Here is a 21,895-nt window from a genome sequence, read left to right as displayed (position 1 = left end):
GGGCTACAACCTACCTTAGGAGTCAAGCCAACTACTGCCTTTGAGGCATTTAGTCTCTAGTAGAGAAGTTAAGACCAAGACACAAACAATAGCACAAATGCTGTCCTCCTCCTGCTGGCTGGGATTTATTTCGTGCTTTGAATGTGCAAGGCATTGTGCTAACTGAGCATTTCATATGCACAGCTCACTGAATCCTCAATCCTAGGAACAGGTACTATTATTTCCAGGTTATAGATGAGAAAAACAGATTCAGAGAGGTTCCGTTACTTGTCAAAACTCACACAGCTAGTTAGCGGTAGAGTCTAGATTAGAACCCACGCAGTTAGGATGCAGAACCCACCCTCTTCCCTATCACACCACAGGGGCAGAGGGTGTGCAACGGAAGTTACAAAGCAGTACCAGAGCCCAAAGGACAAGGGCGGCACGTTGGACCGCGGAGATCTGGTAGATGCTGAGTGGAGGGTGTGTGAGTAAAGACGGGGAGAGAAGAGTAGAAACAGGCAGTTGGCCATTCCCGGCCAGAGGATGCGTCCCAAGGGAAAGAGCAGGAAAGCTGGAGAACAGCGAGCAGCCAGCTTTACGAAAGTCACAGGCAACTGAGTTGTAGGAAATGGGCTGGCTGGGTCACATGTCAGGGCCTGTGAAATTGGATTCTAGAATAACATTGCCATCCAAGTAACAAGAAACATACATCCCTCAGTGGGTAACAATACAACGACTTTGCCAAGTCACGTTGTTTTTTTGTTTTTGTTTTTAAACTGGGGACCTAAACTCAAAGCTCTCCGTCTTCCTCCCGTGCTCTGCTGGCCTAATTCTAACCCTACACCAGGAAGCAGGACACAGAGCGGTATCCACCTGATCAAGAGGGACTGCATTTACTGAGCACCCAGTCAATTACATGCTGGTCACTGTTCTAAATGCTTTACGTGTATCATATTTTTTCATCTTCACAGCAACTCCATGCTATTATTAACCCCTTTAGAGACAAAGGAGACTCAGCATATTTTATTTTTCGAAGGTTCAGATAAGGAACATAAAAATACAGGTGATCTTTTTAAAATAAGTAATTTTGAAGAGAAAGTTTTCTATCAATTCAAAACCTTAATAATAAGATATATCTCTCCCCTAATGTTTACACAATAAATTCTCATCATCAAGAATCCAAATGACTGTATTTGCTCACATGTCTTTTCCCTCAATTTCCTGGTATTTGCACACTCAGAAAAGCAAAAAAGCAGGAGTAGGAAGGAGGAGAGCTATTGGGGGTATTGGGACACTGAGCTCACTCTAACCTGGAGTCACACAATAAATAATGGGAAAGCTACCTAGATTCCAAATCTGCATGCATTTCACCTTTCACTTTGCAGTTTGGAGCAAGAACTTGTATTAAGCAAGGTCTCCTGTGAATATTCTGAGAAACTGCTAAAAGGAAGGAGGTGACATGCAGACGACGGAGTTGTGCCACCTACTCCAAGAGGCTCCTGTGTGTGCACGGGCACTTCCGGGTTGGACTGGAGAAGCGGGGACTCCATCACCTCTGAGTAAGCCCCAGGTGAAGAATGCAGTGAGCCTCTCTCCTGCCCCCTCTGCCCTCCACCTGCCCTGAAGTCAGGAGTGAGCAGGTGCTGGTGCCTTCACTTTAACCCTTTGTTTTCCAGCATCTCCGGGAGCCAGTTGGTTGTCCTTTCAAAACATAAACTAAGTTCTGGAATATACTATTTTCTTGCTTCCCTTCTCAAAAGATGGGAGGGCAATGGGGTAAGCTGAGAAAATGACTAGATGAGTAACGGGTGACCGAGGTGGTCTTGAGAAGACCAAAGAAGCGTGTGTCATTTTAAGGGACTCGGGTACCTCTCGTGGGAGGGCCAGCTGCTGTGTCCTTTCTCTCCTTCCTCTAACTCCAGGTGCTCCCAAGATGCTGGCTTCATAGGTGGCCAAAAAGGAAACGGGCTTAAATGGCAAAGTTTGCACATTTCTTAAGCAGTGATAGAAACCAGTTGCTGTTATCCCACAAAACAGACCACTCTTTCTGCTCCGGCTGATTCTTTTTTTTTTAAAGAGTACGAAGTCAATTTGGTTCTTTCCTCTTAAATGTTAGTCTGTTCTTTGTGGCTAGATGTGCTTCTTTTTAAAAACTCTATAGCAGTTTACTGTTCCTTAATCCAGGCTAGATATAGTCACTAAAGGAAGCACGCATGACTCAGTGTTGGAACCTTTCCAGATGCAGCAACGAAAAAAACGTCCCCTGTGTTCTCGGTTGGGTTAATAAACAAACCCATCCCAGAAAGGGAAAAGAATTCTGCGTCTTTCCCGTGAAGAGGTAGAAAAAGACAACGTTGGGACAGACACTATAATTTTTTCCTATTTTTATCAGTACTCCTTGACCCTAATCCAGAAATTACCCTCAGTCATCTAAGATTAGACGTTACACTGACTTAGTCAAATCAACACTTAAGACCAGAGACAGGAGGCCGGTAGAGAGGCGTACAAGGTCACTTACACTGTTCTCGTTATCTGAAAATCGATGTCACTTTTAAAGGTTAGACAATGAGTAAATTCCTAGCCACACACTAGCTCTGTGAAATCAGGCACTAAAACAGTTCTTACCTACAGAGAAATTAGGTTGCTAAATTCAAGATGGCCGTGTTGTGCCAGCTGGTTCCTTCTGTTCATTCTTTCTCAGCTATATATATGTCTAGATGCAACCCCACATCCAGACCTCATTGGTCTTGGCTCTACATCACGCAGGTGTATAAGGACCATGTGTGCAAAGCAGGAAGACCCTCACTGTCCCCAGGTGTAGCAGTACCAGTGTTATGTGCCCTTTGTGGGTGAGGATTTGGCCTCTTCCTTCCCTTATACCCAAACTCCTTTACACTGTGCACAGCAACAAACACCTGTTACTGGTTTGTTTTATGTTCCCTGTCTCTACCTAATCAGTGTGGACATACAAGGTCAAGCCAGGCCGGGCCTGTTGACCGTTCTCATCCTCACTGAGCTTCTGGGCCCGGTGGTCAGCCCACCCCTTCGCGTTTGTAACATCTGCCCCTGCTTCTCCAACCCCTCCTGTTCCAAGCCCTCCTCCGCTCACTACCCCCCGACCCCCTGGCCATTCTCAGTGCTGATGCTCCCCACTCTCACCCTCCACTTTCTTCTTTTCGGAGTAAGAATCCCAGTGTGGGGCAGGGGTAGGGGTGGCCAGATGAGGACCCTACTTCTGCATGAAGCAGGTCAGACCTTCCAGGTAGACGGGCAGAGACTGAAATAATCGGAACTGAGGCAGAAATCCTATTCGAAATTACAACTTGTTTTGGGCAAATGAAAAGAGCACCTATGGTTTTTGGTGAATAAATGCGTTTCATTCCCTCCACCTCAGAATTCTAACAATTCCTGTCCCCACTCATTCTGCAGGCTACTCCTCTGTCATGGCTTCTTGGAGAAAAAATATATATATACTTACACTACATTAGAGCTACTCTATTCTGTGTTTATATCCGCGATGTCATGGATGTGGCAGCTGTTGAGGTCACCAGGGATCCCCAAACTGCCTGTGCTCATCTGACTGTTCCTTCCATGGTGCCCATGGGAACCCACTCTTCTGGGTTTCTCCCTCCACCGTTCACCACGCCCTCTTCATATTCTCTAGCATTCCTCTTCTAAAATGTCAGCGTGCCTGGAGTTTTCTAGAACTGTTCCCCCTCCTCCCAGCACCCTGTCCTGGGGTCCTCTTCCAGGCCAGTGCCTGGCTCCCCTGCTTCATGCCCAGCTCCTCTGTGGTGTCCTCTGCTTCCTGTCCCTGATGCTGTGACCAAACACTTTCCTGAACTTAGAACACTGGTTTCCAGTCCCCACCCTTCTACCCACCCCAAATCTCTGCTTGTCCACATTCCGTCTGTTCTGTAAAACACTTCCCTCTTGAGGGCTTCAGAAATCTCCCTTTCTTTTGCATTTCCTTATCTGTTCTCTTACAACATCTCATTGAGTAGAAAGTGGAAAAAACCAAATTCCAGTTTCCTTGGCTATGTGAACCTGAACAAATACCTTAAACTCTTTGAGCCTCAGAATTCTTAATGTAAATCAGGACTATTACAACTTTAAATTAGGGCTTTGAATTAGGACTGGCTGTATATTAGGAGTAATGAAAGTACCACTGATGCTCTCAACTACTTCGAGAAAATTAAGCAAGATAAGGTGTCTTGTAACTAACATTCCCTGAGATCTCTGGGCTAAACTTAATACACGATCTCATTTAAAACCTAGAATAATTCAATAGTTGTGGGGCCCTTACCTGAATTACCAAGCACCATGGATGTCAGAGTAGAGGTTAAAGAGACAGATTTGAGTATCAGCCCCTGCCTTGACTTGTGTGATCTGGATCAAGTTCCTTAACCTTGCTGAAACTGATTTTCCACATCTATAAAATGCGAATACCAATGGCTCTAACCTAGAGGGTCACCACAAGGGTTAAATGACATCATGCATGAAATGTACCTAGTTTAATGCCCAGCACATAAGGGCTCAATAAATGGTAAGTACCCTGTTTATGATGTTGAGAGTGTCCATTTATAGGGAATCCTGTGGAGGGACAGAGACACAGGGAAGTGTGTGGAGGTAAGCCAGTGGGTACACTCACTCCCCCATGAATGAGGAATTATATGTGTATTTCCCAAGTGCCATGACAGTGCTAAAGACGGCTTGGCTCTCATAGAGCTAACAGTCTAGTTGGAAAGAAAATAAAATTAATCACAAGGTGGCCAACTAGAGCCTGGGCAAAATTCAGCCTACTGCTTATTTTCGTAAATCAAGTTTTACTGTCACCCAGCCATGCCCATTTCTTTGGTTAGACATTGTCTCCGGCTGCTTTTGGGTTACAAAGGCAGAGTCAAATAGTTGGGTGGAGACCACATGGCCTGAAAATTTGAAAATAGTAACCACTGGCCCTTTTCAGAAAAAGTTTGCTGCCCTCTTCAATTAATGACTAATATGTTGAGATGAGTATTAGGAAGAAATAAAAAAATTTGATTGAGAGGAGAATGGAAGACTAGAAAAGGGGTAGCCAGGGGCCACATCACACAGGATTTATTGACTATGGAAAGGCCCTGAGTTGTATTCCAAGTGCCTTGGAAAGTTTTAATTTTAGTTTTGTATTTGGAAGGTTTATCTGTATTATTTAGATGTGGTGGCTCCTTTTATCAAGAAATACAGCAAACCTGCAGATGAGTACATACAATGTAAACCAACATTTTAACAGGTTGTTTTAAAATAAATATCATATAGGTTAAGAAATAGGACATTGGCACCTCAGCGGCCACCTACCACATTCCCATCCCCATCACAGCCTCTTCCTCCCTCCTCACGGTCATCACTTTTTTATGATATTCTTTTCCTGGCTTTTTTATAGCCTCAATATCTAATTTTATAGTCCTAGCTTAATGCTACCTGGTTTTGATGAATTCTGTTGTCTTTGCATGACCTACAACCCAGCAACTACAATCTTGGAATTATACCCTACAGAAATGTACATTTACGAACGTACACCGGGAAACATCTATAAGGTTTGTAGCAGCTTTGTTTGCAAGAGCCCTAAACTGGAAACAACTCACATTTCCATCAGTGGTAGAATGGATAACTTAATTATGATACAGGCATATTGAATATTATATAGAAATGAAAACAAGTGAACTATAATTATATGCAGCAACATGAATGAATCTTAAAAACATAGTTATGAGCTTGGGACGGTTTTAAGCTGGGAAAGGGAATAATGCGATCCAATTTACATTTTTAAAAGATCTCTGAAGATGCTGTGCAGAAAGCCGAGTCTGGGGGGCAGAGGAGAAGCGGACACACACAGAGAGGCTCCTGCAGTATTCCGGGGAGGGGTGTTGGCAGGTGGGATCAGGGTGGTGGCAGCGGGGAAAAGAGGGATGTGGGATGGTTTCTGGAAGCAGAGCTGGCAGGACTTGCTGATGGACTGGCTGTGAGTAGTGAGAAAAGGGAGACTGCACAGAACCACAGGGTTTGGCTTGGGTGATGGAGCCATTTCCTGAGATGGAGAAGGGCGGGAAGAGAGTGTTTTGCGGGGTATGTTTAGGATGAGTTAAGATATCTCTGAGACTCTAAATGGAAACGTCAAGTACAGAGCTGGGTAAATGGGCAGTGTGGCTGAAGATCACTAAACAATTCCAATTCCAAAGACAGGCGACCCGAAGTAGGACTGACTCTTTTAGAACAGACGCCTCTGTCTCTGTCCAAAGATCTTTTTCTTTAGCTGGAAATTCTTTTAGATTCACTAACTTCTCTGAGATGCAGATGCCCCTTGGGAGAATCATTATAAACCTGTTTATTGATTCAATACAGAGCCTCGGGCTGTCTCAGAAGAAGGGGTTTAATGGAAGGAAACAGGAGCCTGGCAGGCAGATTTTCTCCATCCTGACTGTTCTCAGAGCCTGGAAAACTATCCTCCCCTTGAGTCTCCCTCCACTGTGATGCAGCTGTCCAAATACATGCAGCAGGGCTGCTGTGTGCCGGGCACAGTGCTAGGTTCCGGGGCTACAGCAGAAGGCCTCTGCTTCCGATATTTCACTCTGACTTCATTGCAGACAGCAGCATGCAGTTATGCAATGTCTGATAATAATTTCTACCACATGTGTACTTAGATTCTTACTTTTTCTTTACATATTCAGTGTCTGCATTTGATCCTGTAAGAGATTTTGCAGTCCTCCCAGAAGTGCTAAGTAGCTAAGAGTTAAACAATTCTTCCCAGCAAGGGTTATCTCACCCAGTTGTCTTGGAAACCTGCTTAGTAGAGTCACAGTTCACAGAGCTGCCATTTTGGTTTTTATCTTCTACGGCTTAATTCCAGTTCTCAGTATGCCCCATCTATAGTTCTTTAAACCTATTACTATAACACAACCTGCCAAAATTCTGCAAGCTAAAATAACATTATTATACATTTTTAAATTTTTACAAAATACACTTTATAGGAATTTGCAATTTAAAATCAGCATTGAACCAAAGCCAACGCTGAAGTCTCCTAGGAGGGGGATTCAAACTAGAAGACAACTTGAATCTTAATTCCCCATTTGCTTCTTTGTTTTCCATTTTTCCTCCCTCCCTCCCTCCTTCTCTTCCTTCCTCTCTCCTTTGTCTTTCTTCCCTCCCTCCTTCCCTCTTCTCTCTCCCTCTTTCATCTTTTCTTGTCTTTCTTTTTAATTGCAAACTGAATTGCAAAATGTAAGACTCTAAGTGGTACTAGAATCAACATTAATTTTGCATGTATATTAATTTTATATGCATGCAATGCATTTTCTGGGAAAGAAGAAAGAAGAGCATTAAGATATTTGTCCATTGGTCTGGCGCTCCCAGGAGCTCTGCTTACCCAGTGCCTGTCCCACACCCACGTAAGGCTTATCACCTGCTTTGGATAATTTTTTTTTTTTTTTAGCTTTATCTCCACTGTGCTAATACTTCAACCTTTGTTCTACTCTGTAGCTTAGCTCCATTGTTCTCCTAGGCCATTAACTGATAACATTTTCTAGCCTTGTTTTCCTGAAATTTTTTTCTGCAAGATTATTCCAAACATTCACCTTTACTAAGTTCTTTTTAGTGGACCAAAGAAAAAGGAGAAAGAGGAGGAGAAAGCAAAGAAAAAGGAAAAGAGAAAAGAGGAGGAAAGAGACTATCTTTGCACTGTTCCCTTAATACTCATTTGATTTTTGTAATTGAGGATTAAAATTATATTTTCCCATATTATAAATTCATTCTTCTTTTCTTTCTTGAGGAATACTGGCAGTATATATTACTTATTATTTTTCTTTGCTTTTAAAAGCTGCTGATAGTCTTATCACCTGGGATACTTTAGGGTCTTACTAGTTCTTATAGAGAGAGATTCACAACATGCTGTGGTTCCATGGAAGTACAATTTGCCTCCATCCATGAGGGCTTCATGAAACAGGCAGCTCCAAGTCAAACTACAGTGGCAAACTGCTGGCAAGACTGCCAGGCAAATGACTCAGAAGTAAATACCATTTAGGGATTCTTGTAGAATTAAAATTTCATAATGATTTGTTGTGGGATTTGGAGGAAAACAGAAATGCTAGTTCATGCAGCAGAGAATAACATAAATACATGATAGGGCTAATTGTGGCTTACTGGAGCTCATGGAAGCAAAATTTAGGGACATTAGCTGACAATAATATTAACATGAGTCAAGTTAAGTATATATTATAACCTCAAAAATATCTTAATCTTCATAGATTTTTAATATCTTCCAATACAATAGCTTCTAAAACAACAACCCTGCTATACTCTGCTTTGATCAGACTGTTCCTAGAATATGGTGTTTAGTTCTGGCCACCCCAGTTTGAGATGGGTGCAGACACACTGAAATGTACATTGAAGACTGACCATGATGGTAAGGGAACAGTGGAAGGAATTGGTGATAATTCGTCTGGAGGAGAAAACACTGAGAAGAAATATGAAAAGTGTTTTTAAATATTGGAAGGATTGTTACATGGAAGAGGCATATTTTGCTCTAATTGTGACAAATATATGAGAGCCTGAATCAGTGAGTAAAAGCCTAAATCAATGAAAAGGATGAATAAATGATAAAGAATTTTTAAAGTGAGAGTTGTTTACATGGAACAGGCAACCTGGGAATTAGGGAATTCCCATCATTGAGGCAAAGGATGTCCTAACAGAGGTTCCTCTACAGGTAATTTCAGCACCTGGTGGTTGTTGCTCAGACTGAGTGACCTTTAACCAACCCCTTTTCAACATTAAAGTCTACAACCTTATGAAATCAAAAGCCATTTGATTCCAACAGCCCATGGACACACCCATAAAGCAAGAACCAAGTTTAAAGAAAGATGGACAAAATGAGAATTAAAATTTGCTTATTAAGTTCAAATTCCCAAGCTGAGATAAATCTAAAGTAAGTGATTGCCATTCCTAGTTAAACAGCTAAATGAATCATCTTCCAATTAAGAGATTCAAAATTTCTTTTTTGAAATTAGTTTTTCATATGTATAAGGTTGTTCCATTGTCCATTCAAACTTGGCCTCTCATCCATGCAGCTATTTTGGGATATTCTGTTAGAAACTAACAAATTTTTAGGTCTGTGATTGTCATATTGTATTTCATAATAATTTCATTTGAAAATGTACTTTTGATATCATATTTTGTGTGTATACACATCTTTGTGAGAACATCACTTTTATTTTCTGCACATGAGAAATTACTCTGAAAATGTTTCATAAGAAGGCAGTGAAATATAATATGACATTAAGGCATATTAACTGTAGAGTTCTAAAGATGACAAATATTATCCAGTAAGGGAGAAATGGAGATAAACATAGAGTTGATGTTTTAGAGAAAAAGAAAGAAAAACGATGAGTAGAAGCCTTTAACATTTACCAAAACAACACTTACAAACAATGAGACAGGTCCTTCCAGACTAAATGACCACCAAGACATTAGCTTTTCTAGGCAGGCAGTCCCCAGCCACAGCGCACTTATACTAAGGCAGCCACTAGATATCATAAAAGCTAAAGTGTCCTTGGATCAGGTAGGGTTTCCCAGTCTTTAGGTTTCCAGTGAAATTTGTGCAAATCAAAGAAGGAACCAATAATTGCACTAAGGAAGATTACCTAGAGGCAGAGAGAGGCTAGCTGCACTAAGACTGATCCAAGAGAAAGACACAATCTGAGAGATGGCAAACGGAGAAGCAACAAGACAGAATATCGTTTGACAGAGTCAAGTGATGCAGGAGAGAAACAGAAATATAATACACATTCTACTCTAAGTAAACGTTTCATTATTTCAGTAAAGGTCCAAAATTTGCCATCTTTATTGTATTATTCACTGTAAAAATGCTAGTTTTCCAACGAAACTTTTAAAGATGTCATTCATTAATATATCTATATATCATGACCTGGTCAAATGCATGGGTTTTTAAGTAAAGCAGAAAACCAATAGTTCCTTTTAAACACATGAAGAATAGATATAATCATCTATATTTTTATTTCTTTCATGAAATCAATATTGAAATTTTGTATTTTAAAGGCAGTTTTGTTCAGATTGGGTTTTCATCATTAGTTGAAGATCAAAAGTAGCTTTTACTGCAAAGCTTAGAGTCCATCTTATAATGAACATTTAATCCCTTCCTTATAAACCTTCTCTTCTTTATTTAAAGAAATATTTTAGATGTAAACGTTAATCAGATTTCCATCCCTAGATTTTCTAATGTAAACAATAAAAACATCAATTTTCTGCTTAACAGAACCCAACAGAAAGAAAGTAATTCAGGTAATTAGTGACACTTGTATTTTCAAGTTGGAAAATGGGTTCAAAGAGAGGAGATTCAGAGACTAAAAGAAGATGTTCAGTGATACCAAATACATGTTGTTTAAATGACACAGTAATTAATAATCAGAAGGTAAAATGAAAAGTTAGTAACTCAAGGAAGGGTTACATTTCAGGGATAAGAAATGGAAGATAAAGTTGGTAGTTAAATTTGATCACAATAAAAATTTGCAAATACCTTCTTCAACATCTGAGATATATTCGCCATCACTGAGCATTTCAGGGGCATTGGCTTTACGAACTGCATGATTTAAGTGAACAGTGTAAGTGTGAAAAATGCATACTCTTGATACTACAACAAAACATATCAATGCTTCTAAAAACATTTTCGCAATGAACTTTCTTCTGGAAACAAAGACACAGTCACTCTCTGTACTATGAATACAAAGGAGGTTTTCCTACCTTCATCATCAGACATATCAAGAACTTCATTCATTGTTTCTGGAACATTCATTTTGTGCTTCTCTATGACAGTCTAGTAACAACAACAACAACAACAACAAAAAGCAGTCACGTTAGTGTGAGCAGACTGCACATTTTAATGAGATTATTCATTTCTTTCTAAAATAATCAGTTGGTTTATTGTGGGGCTTATGTGTTGAATATCCTGAAGTCCCCACGGATAAAATGACATCAGAACCGGCCCACAGTAGCACTAAGGTCCTCTCATATGCACAATAGAGAATGAATACAAGGTGCAAGAATTCTAGTGGCAGCTTAAAAGATGTAGGTTCCTAATAAAGCTTTTCAAAGGAAAAGAGAAGGGAGATACTGCCTCTCTTAGTCCACTGCTATACTTTTTCATGGTCTGATGAACCTGCCAACCCACTCCAGTAAAAGTCTTGGCTGAATAAGCCAAATGAACGGCAAGCAGTATGTCTTTACTGCATGTGCCAAGCCAGCCACTTACTTTGTTTTCTCCTCCTATGCGTATGTTAATTCCTAGAATAAATCAACATATTAAGATTCCACAAATTATATAATTTTTACAGCTCTGTGTATGCAGAAAGTATTTGAGAGGTAATGCATTTTCACCATAATTTAAACCTCCACAAACTTTTAAAGAACCATATATTACAGAGCAAAGACCTTTCTGAATCTTTTACTTGCTCTTTGATGACTTTTTACCTATATAGATGTTATCCATCCAAAAGACACTGACAGGATTACTTGTTAGAAAATACTAATGACTTCATGTATTTTAGTTTAAAATGAGTCTTCTTTTAATCTGGTCATATGAAAGACTAATGGTACCAAGTCATGTTGAAAGAAAGCATTATTTGGTATTTTTTTCCAGCATGGAATCCTACAACTGAACATCTTCAAAAAATAAATATTTTATATTAGAACAGTTTTAGATTTACAGAAAAATTGTGAGGATAGTATAGAGCATTCACCCAGTTTTCCCTGTTATTAACACATATTAGCAATGGTATCTTTGTCATAATTAATGAACAAATATTGCTATATTATTATTTTGTTTTGTTTTGTGTTTTTGGTGCCAGGAGTTGGGTAAGAATGGTATCCTTTTTCTGTTCTAGCATCCCATCCTGGGTACCACGTTATGTTTAGTGGTCAGGCTCCTATGGCTCTGACAGCTTTTCAGACTTGCCTTGTTTTTAATGACCTTGATCGTTTTGAGGTGAACTGGTCAGGTATTTTGTATAATGTCCCTTCACTGAGATTTGTTCATGGTTTTCTCATAGATTAGACTAGGGTTATATGTTTTGGGGAGGAAGACAACTGGTAAAATGACATTTTCATCACACCACATCAAGGGTATATACCAGCAACGTGATTTATCAGTGTGGATGCTGTACTTGGTCGTCTGGCTGAAGCAGGCTTGTCAGGATTCCCCACTGCAAAGTTACTCCATTCCCTGCTCTGCATACTGTTTTCTTTGGAGGGAAGTTCCTATACTCAGACCCATGTAAGCAAGGGGTGATTATGCTCTACCTCCTTGAGGGTGAAGATTCCCCCCCCCCCCCCAACTGAGTCAGCCTCTTTTTTCCTTTTTCTTAAATTGAAGTATAGTCAGTTTACAATGTTGTGTCAATTTCTGGTGTACAGCACAATGCTTCAGTCACACATGAACATACATATATTTGTTTTCGTATTCTCTTTCATTAGAGGTCACTGTAAGATATTGAATATAGTTCCCTGTGGAGGGTGAAGTATTTTCATAAATTATTTGGAATCTTTTTGCCTGAGAAATTTGTCTCTTCTTCCCTATTTCTTCAATCATTTATCTATCTCAGTATGGACTCACGGGTATTTAGTTCACACTTTGCAGTGTACTCCAATATTCTTTAATTTATTTCTTTAGCTCAATTTGTTCCAGCTTTGGCCCCTGGAACTCTTTCAGCTGATTCCTGTGTCCCTTGAGCATATCCCATCATTCTGTGTATGTGTATTTATGTATTTATTCACTTATTTACCTGGCAGGGGGAGGGGTTCCTCACCTTTAGGAACTATAAGATGTTCCAGGCTCATGTGTATATTTCTTGCCCTGGTTCTAGATCTGCCGTTTCTCCAAGGAGCCCTGGTTCCCTTTGTTAGAGAGTGCTACCAGAAACCAGTCTCTGCGTGAGACATGTGCTCTGCTCATGGTTACAGAGGGAATTTTAAACACTGCAATTTAAATAACTTCATTCATATCTTTTGCACATCAGTTTTTAGCTACTCAGTCTCCTACTCTGCCATGACTATAATGTCATTAACTAAAGCATCTCTCTCAGAATTGCCACCTCAAATGTGGCACTCCTATCAAAGACACAGTCCTATTTTTAAGGTTTCTGACACACCGATGTCTGCGTATGGAGCCAAGGGCTGCTGGGCTTCAATAACTGGCTGTGCAGAGATCCACCTGTGCTCTGTTTAGTTCGCTTAAGACTGTAAGCTCCACTCTGCATGGTGTCAGTCCTTTCTAAGCTAGATGACCTGTGACTGCAGAAGCAGGGCTGGCAAGGTGGTGTCTCAGCCTGAAACACCCCAGTGCTGGACTAAGTCTTAGGGACATCGACGAACTCTTTTCTAGTTGAGGTGAGCACTTCATTTGGAGGAAGCCTCATTCACTTCATCAGGCAAACAGGACCTTCCTGTTACCATGGCCCATCTTTTCTCTCTGGCAGAAAATCACCAGCCAGGTCAGCTGATGACACTGAGTGGGAAATGGCACAACCCCCTATACATGCTGTCACTAGGAGCCCAAGCCTTAAAACCTTTTCTTTCAGTACATTTCCTGAGGCTGTAACTTCATTTTCTCTGTCTGTAAGTTAATTTTCTCCTAAAGCTTTTTTTTTTTTTTTTTAATCAAAGGAACATTTTGAACTTTCCTAGTGGGTAAGAAAGTCATTTACACTTAATCAAGGAAGATTTATATTTTGAACGATTATATAAGTTTCACTGTCTAACACTGAAACAGAAGTTTCATATATTTATTGCAGTGACTTCAAATCTTTTATAGCATTGGGGTGCTTGGCCATTGTTTAATCCTTCATCCTTCTCTCCTTCCCCACCCGAGAGTTATAAGACATATCTATAAAGTTAAGGTTAATAATCATTATTTATTTAATAATAGATTTTAAGATAATGAAATACTCGAGGCATATGAAAGCAGTATGTGAGAATTTATCTCTATTCAAACTACATCTTCAAGTTAGAAATGGGCCCCGGTTGACAACCATTGCTCTAGTCCATTAAGGCTACTGTTTTCTCTTTGCAAATTATGAAATTTCACTCTTGGGGTCAGCAAGCTTAATTTTTGGTTTCTAAAACCTATACACGGCCAAATAACTCAACAGGCAGGCAGCTAGAGAGTCCCTCAAGCCATGCTGTTTTACACGAAGCTCTGTGCACATGGACAGTGGATGCTAACAACCCCTTCTCCGCAGCAGAGGGTGGTGTACGAGGGAAGGCACAGCTGATAAATCCAAGTGTTGCAGGTCCTAAGTTTACATGGTCCAGAGTCAATCTCAGGCCTTTGTGTTGAGTCATGAAGTCAGGAATAACTCAAATAAGCCTCTGATATGGCGCAATATCTACCCTTGATTCCAAAGTTAACAAATCCTGATGGAGTTCAAAGGCACCAGATGGGGTTAAAGAGAAATGACTTGTCCCAGAGGCTGGCAGCTTGTAAAGACGCATCTGATGCAATAAGGCCTCCTGGCAAAGATTTACTTTAAATTTTAATAACACATCCTATTATTTTTCCTACAAAAACTCCAATAGATGAATGGAAGAGTGAGAATGGTGGTAAAAATCAATTTTAGTCCTATCTCTAATGTTTTTATATAACAATGTAAACATATTTTTATAAAAAATGGTGACAATGTAATCTATTATCATTTTTGAGTTAAAATATTTTGAAGAACCAACTTAGAGTTTTCAACTTTCTTGCATTGCCAAAGAAGGAGGTTAAAACATTTCTGCCTTCATCTCATTAAAACAATTTTATACCAAAATAAACAGTGAAATACAGTTTGGTTTATATGAAACCCAACACTCTATAGCTTTTTGAAAAGTGTAAATTTAAAAAGGTGTTATTGGTGTTTTGAATTTTTCTTAATATCAGAAATAACTAAATTGTATAGCACAGGGACCTATATTCAATATCTTGTAGTAACCTATAATGAAAAAGAATATGAAAAGGAAGATATGTTTGTATATGTGTGACTGAAACATTATGCTGTACACCAGAAATTGATGCTCCATTGTAACCTGACTATACTTCAATTTAAGAAAAAAAAAGAAATGAAAGAAATGAGAGTGGTGCTTGCTGACTGCTATCAATGAGATGACAGCATTTGGAGACACAGCGCTTAGGCTCTGGATGGAGGAAACAGGCTCATCTCCCCAAAGCCTGGCAAAATCTACAGTCTGAGAACCAGCTCTTGGGGTAACACGGCCTGGCATCCACTACTTACAGTCGTGGTCATGGTCTCCTCCGTCACCACCTTCAGGGTGTCGACCACTGAGATGTAGCCGAGCCTCCGGGCAATGGCCAGGGCAGTGTTCCCATTCTGGCAAAGAGGGAGACGTGGACAAGGAATTACAGGTCATCCCACATGCCTCAGCACCTGTGTGTTCCCACGTTTCACCTACACAAACGTAAGGCGAGGGTCTCACCATTCCTTTGCCACTGTCATATGAAACACGCTGTTTCACTAAAGACATACCTTGCACAAAACCCACCTAACCTGTTCCTATTCATACAGCAGAGTCTGGGCTGCTACACTTCAAATCAGAGAGGCTTTTTAATGTTCCAGGTTATCAGGGAAACAAATACGTGCTTCTTACGTGTGCACTTCCTACTAGTGAGCCATGGATGAGCTGTTTTTTAGTGGGAAACACTAATCACACCTCTCTCGGGACAGCTCACAACAACACTGTTTTTGTCCTTTCCCCTTCATTCTACTGAATGCTCTGTTTATCCCTATTAATGAAAGTCAAAAAAACAACACTGCTGCACAGTGAAGAATATGAGAAGATACCAGCACCCAGGCCCACGCCTTCCCTCCTCCCTTAGCTGGCCCTTAACTCTTACCACAGTGAGTTCATTGGGGGAGGCGTTGTTCTGAAGCAAGACATTGATTATGTGCGTATGTCCCTGTTGAGCTGCTTGGTGTAACGGCGTATACCCATTCTGCAGAAGGAACATGGAAGAAATGACTCTTACTTCCTTGGACACAAAATCAATGGCTTGATGGATACAAAGGAGCAAAGAGTTTACCTTCGTTTTGGCATTAACTTTTGCAGAATGCTGGAGCAGGAAGTTAACAATCTTGATGTTTCCATAGTGGCAGCCCACATGGAGTGGTGTGTACCCCATCTGTAATTACATGTTTTTAAAGAAAGAAACATCTTAAGCATAGTTTCAGTAACAGTTATCCTAAATAGAAACAAAAGTGTTACGGAACCTTTCTTAAAGAGGCAGAAATAGTTTCTTTTTTTCCCCCTACATAAAACCAATGTCCTTGATAATTCTCAGAGCTAGTCTGAGGTATAAATAACAATGCTGTCTCACATGGAAATAGTTATTAAATGTCCCAAAGTGCTCTCTCTTGCATTGGCTTATTTTATTCTTAGAACAGCTTTTCAAGAAAGGAAGGGAAGATGGACCTATCGACAGCCTCGACAGAGGTGATTCAGTGGCTTCTTGTCGAGGGTCTGAAGATACCTCAGTGGACAGACTTGGACTAGGATGTACTGAACACTCTATTCTCCAAAAGCATAAAGTTGAGGTTAAAAGCTAGGAAGTGGCTGAAAGATCGCGAAGGCAGGCGCTGATGATCAGAATGCATGGCAGAGATGGGAAACCCAGGAACACTGAAGGAGATGAGGCTGCTGTGAACTTAGGAGGTCTGAGATGTATGAAGTTGATTGAGGTCCACAGGCTCCTGTCTACCTTGCTGGAGCCCCACAGTTTGAAAACCCCTGATTTAGACAAAGCAATGGATGATTTCTCTAGTTAAGATCCACTGACTCCAGAGGGGCTATAACTCCTATCTGTTAATTATCTTCCTCCCTTCCTTCCTTCCTTCCTTCCTTCCTTCCTTCCTTCCTTCCTTCCTTCCTTCCTTCCTCCCTCCCTCCCTACTTTCTTTCTTTCTCTTTCCTTTCTTTTTCTTTCTTTCTCTTTCTCTCCCTCTCCCTCTCCCTCTCTCTCTCTCTCTCACATGTGTGTATGTATGTGTAGGTATATATGCATACACACACATACATACTCAAGATAATTATTTTTAAAATAAGGATATCCCAGATACTTTTCTCAATGGCCACATTGTAACAGACTTCACCACGCAAATTCAGTGCCCATGGTGAGCCTCTGTCAGCACCAGATCACTGAAAGGGAGAGCACAGACTTTTTATAATGTTTCTAAATGGGCATGGGTTGGGGGGGGCACATTTCAAAGGGTCTGTATCTCATATATGATGGCATTAATGTGTCTTTACGGTGATGTTGTGCCATATGCTGAATGTTTGTATCCCCCCAAATTTGTATGCTGAAACCCAAATCCCAGTGTAATGGTGTTTAGAGATGGGGCCTTTGAGAGCTAATTAGGTCATGAGGGTGGAGCCCTGGTGAATGGGATTTGTGCCCTTATTAGAAGAGACAGAAGACAGCTTGCCTGTTCTCTCTGCTCCCTGCTACCTGAGGATGCAACAAGAAGGTGGCCAAGGTGAAGAGCACCTTGATCTTGGACTTCCCAACCTCCAGGACTGTGAGAAATAAACATTCTACCAGTCTACAATAGTCTTATTATAGTAGCCCATAATAAACTAAGATACTCCAGCAAACAAATGTATTTGAATTTGGAAAAGGGGGTGCCCAGAACACAGCCAATTGTGGATGGTGAAGACACCTCACCGGGGATGTGCTGCCCTAAAGAGCTGACTCTGGTTAGATTCTGTTCCATGAACTGAACAGTCAGCCCAGCAGCCCGGACCCAACCCTGCTGATAAGCTCACCACAACCGCATGTGTATGAGTCTGACTTACAACCCCTGAGGCTACTTCATGCATGATGAAAGGCCTCCCTTTTAGGGAGCAGAATCCACCTGCCTGCTTTCCAGGGCTCTTCCTTGGTACTGAGGAACTCAGGATACTGCTTTAGGAATCAGAATGCTGCTTAGGGAGGGAGGCATGAAAACAGTTTTCTCCTATCAGTTCTCAGTACAATTAGCTTAACTGATTGAAGTAAAATTATTCCCAACTTTCGTGGCAGAGGATGGATCCCAAGCCAAAAATATACAGAAAATATTTTTAAAATCTGAATATTAGGGAACACTTCAAGTTTTTAGTCGATGTCTTTAAGCAATGATGCAACAGTTTCCAATGGCTATTGTATTAAATATATTGCTTAGATTTTTAAAATAAATTTAATCATTTTAAATATCTTAATGTACAGATTCTTCTCATCTTCATTACTTCCCTCTAACTCCTAGTAAAACCTGAAGTTATTATAATGGACTGTTGGGACCTGTCTGATCTGGTGCATACACCCCCCCCCCCCAATCTCCCATCTCTTACATCTCTGAGATCGTCTCCTGCTAGTCTCTCCCTTGTTCACTCTGCTCAGAGATACTGGTCTTCTTGCTATATTGTATTAAAAATATGTGTACATGGGCAGGAAGACTTATTTTGTACCCAGAGAAACCAAACTGGGTCTCCTCCATTCACAGAGGGTCACAAAGTCCCCATGTTAAGTGGCATCTTGCACAAATAGGCCCAGAGAGACGTAAAGTGGGAAATTCCTCCCAACTACTGGCAGTGCATTTTAGAAAGGCCAGCTTTTCTTTCCTGAATAACTAAGAAACAATCACAGTGCAGATAATTGAGCCATCTTTTGCTTCTTTTTTTCACCTTTGCCTACTTTTACTATCATTGCAAGCTGAAGTCAAGTCATCTCCTATAGGTGATGTTGAAAGTTTCTATTTGTGTAGCAAGAGCAAAGAGGCACAGAGGGAACGTTCAGACTGGTGTTTCGGACCCATGGTGGTTGCACATGGTATCTTACTGAGCAAAACTTGGGTACCTCCCTATGCAACGTGGTTGGGAGAGAGGGAATAGAAAATCTGCACTCAGTCCCTCACCTCCTAAAAACTGTGCTCAATCTGTCTTTGGTCTTTCTTGCACTTGGCATAGTCTTTCTCAGTGAATGCACCCATTCACATTACAACATCACGATTCACATTACAAAGTAGGGAGTCCTACTTTAATTTTAGTTAAAATTAAAAAAAATTTTTGGGGATACTGCTGTTTTAAGGAATCTCTTTGTCTTATCACATATTACACTAAATATTATATGACATGGCAAGTAAAGACCTGTGGGAGACTGTAAGATACTTTTATAAATAGACTTTTCATAATTTTAGTTGAATATAACTAATTGAGATGGGAAAAAATTACATTTAGTAACAGATTTTTTTTCCTTTAGAAAACTAACTCTGAAAATAAACTCTTAGTATCTCATTTCCTGAAGGTAGTACAGTTAAAAGTCTCAGCACATGAAAATGAGAAAGAAGTTGAAAATTTTTCTCCTGTGATTTTTTTTTTTTTTAACTTACTGCTCACCTCCAAAGTCAGTATGAGGATAAACTGGAAAACCAGACAAATAGCCTCTCGGATATTATAGAAGAGTCAGAGATTATAAAAGAGAATTTCCATAATGATAGAAGAATAAGCTAATTATCATCTCCATTCTTAGCCCAGCCTACCCCACTTCTGATACCCCCTTGTAATTTTTTTTAACCATTTCTCTTTCTACTGGCACCTTCCTCTTAGCCTACAAACATATTTACTTATTGCAACCAAAAGTTACCCCTTTCAAATATTTCTCTCCTTTCCTAGCTCTATAGCCTCTTAAAGCTTCTCGGAAAATAAAACCCATTTATATTTACCATTCCCTGCCATTTCCCCCGTAGCTGACCATCTCCATTGCTCCAGTGAAACTGCCTTCTAATAACCCAAGTGCTGATTTAGTGCATGTGTTTCAGTGCTTCTTTTCCCTGACACAGTTACTTGACATGCATGTCATATTCTTTCCCGTTTTCCCTCCTGTGCTCAGTCAGGCCTTCCTTCCACCTCCTTTATCGACTCTGAAGCATCACTGATCCCTGGGACTTTGTCTTTGATTTCCTCCACACTGCTCCTCAGGGACACATCCACCTTCACAACTTCAGATAATACACTGATTCTGACCACTTCCACATCCAGACCCACCCCCACTACATCCCAGACTAAAACTTCAGTCATTTACCGGCTGTCTGTCCCTGGATGGCCCCTAGGTGACCTCAAACTCAGCACACCCAGTAAGGAACTCACGGTGCTCTTTCTCCAACCAGCTGCTTCTCCTTCACTTCCTGTCTCCTTGAGTGGTACTTGGGATCCCCTGGTTACAGAGTCACATCCTTAGATTCATCCTGAATTTCTCACTTTTCTTCGGTCTCCATATACTCGTGGTCTCAAGTCCTACTGTTCATATTCGTTATGTATTTCATCAGTTTCTCTCTTGTTCATCAACATCCCATCTGCCACTTAGCTGAGTCCTTCTCTACTCTTCATCTGGACCTCAGCAAGAGCCTTCAAACGGCCCCTGCTCCCAACTCTTTTACCAGCGCCTTTACTGGTCCCCGAGGATCTTTCTAACCCACATGTCTGATCTTATCATCTTCTTTTAAAACCTTTCAAGGTTTCTCAGTGCAAATAGGATAAAAAATTTATGCCTGGCACAGGGAGGCCCTCTGAGATCTTCTTAATTTTCTACCAGTATCTTGGGCCATGCCTCCAATTTTTCCTCATGCTCCTGTGATACTAAACCAGCCATAGTCCGCTTTTCCACTCCCAACTTTGTAAATCTTTCAGTTAATGCCAGTATCTCTAAATGTATTTATTTATATATGGGGTCAAAAATCTAGCTTTGTACTAATTAGCTGTGTGACCTTACACAAGTAATTACTTTTCTGGGCCTCGGTTTCCTCCTCTGTAAAATAGCGATACTAATTTTATCAACCTCATAAGGTAGTTGTAAGAATTAAACCAATTAATAAAGGTAAGTGCTTAGAACAGTATCTGACACAGAGAAAATGGGTCATAAGTTTTGCTATTATTCTTATATTTTTATTGTTATTTGTATTCACAAGTGTCTCCCTGTCTAGACTGAGCTCTATGAGGACAAGGACTACATCCCCCAGGTAAGAATTTGATAACCAGTGGGAGCGCTAAAAAAAAAAAAAAAAAAAAAAAGTGAAATGAGTACGTAGCAGATAAACAATTTTCATGATTTTACATTCATTTAAAGAAATCCAATTTAACTATTTATTCATGAATCTGGACTGCTGGGAATCAGTGCTTCAGTATGTTTCAGGGTGGTCTAAGTAAAATGCTTCCGGAGATTATTTTTTAAAAACCAAAACAAGTGGCTTCATTGCAGTTAAACATCACTGAGTATTAAACCCTGTGGCCAGCAGCACAATTTAGTCTGAACTGACGTGGCGAACTTCAAATACACAGACATAGAAAATAAACTTACGGTTACCAGTGGGGGAAAGGGGGTGGGAAGGGATAAATTGGGAGTTCGAGATCTGCAGATACTAACTACTATATATAAAACAGATAAACAGTAAGTTTATACTGTATAGCGTAGGGAACTATATTCAGTATCTTATAGTAATCTATAATGAAAAAGAATATGAAAAGGAATGCATGCATGTATATGTGTGGCTGAACTATTATGCTGTACACCAGAAACATAGTAAACTAACTATACTTCAATAAACAGAATGAGGCGGAGATGTGGTGGGTCAGTAAGCGAGTGAGAAGGCTGCATAAGCTGTTACTGGGATGTCTAGTCTTTTCCCAACAAGAGAAGAAAACCTTTTATATTTCACTATTACAATTTTAAAATTTAAGCCAGTGAATCAAATGATACCATACACTCCCCCTGCAGGCTGCTTGGGGATGTCACATTTAGCGGGAAGAATTTGGAAGTTCATGGGATACAATCAACTCCACATTCACAAGGTTTAAG

General features: G+C 40.4%; 1 protein-coding gene across 19 annotated transcripts in view; it reads right to left on the bottom strand.

The window, feature by feature from the left end:
* The window catches only part of ANK3 (ankyrin 3), a 594,595-nt gene that overhangs the window by 105,784 nt on the left and 466,916 nt on the right, over nucleotides 1-21,895 (bottom strand). For 14 of the 19 annotated variants that reach the window (XM_064488140.1, XM_064488143.1, XM_064488142.1 and 11 more), the window contains 5 exons: nucleotides 16,097-16,195; nucleotides 15,911-16,009; nucleotides 15,291-15,386; nucleotides 10,768-10,840; nucleotides 10,544-10,606 (listed from right to left, as the gene is read on the bottom strand). In XM_064488140.1, coding sequence (XP_064344210.1) covers nucleotides 10,544-10,606; nucleotides 10,768-10,840; nucleotides 15,291-15,386; nucleotides 15,911-16,009; nucleotides 16,097-16,195 — 430 coding nt within the window. The remainder of the gene's footprint in view (nucleotides 1-10,543; nucleotides 10,607-10,767; nucleotides 10,841-15,290; nucleotides 15,387-15,910; nucleotides 16,010-16,096; nucleotides 16,196-21,895) is intronic. The other 5 variants (XM_064488144.1, XM_031461268.2, XM_031461270.2 and 2 more) reach the window with 1 other exon arrangement.

This window comes from Camelus dromedarius, chromosome 8, assembly GCF_036321535.1.
Source record: "Camelus dromedarius isolate mCamDro1 chromosome 8, mCamDro1.pat, whole genome shotgun sequence".
NCBI lineage: Eukaryota > Metazoa > Chordata > Mammalia > Artiodactyla > Camelidae > Camelus > Camelus dromedarius.
The sequence above is the reverse complement of the archived record's forward strand: the minus strand, read 5'-3'. Positions and strand labels throughout refer to the sequence as shown.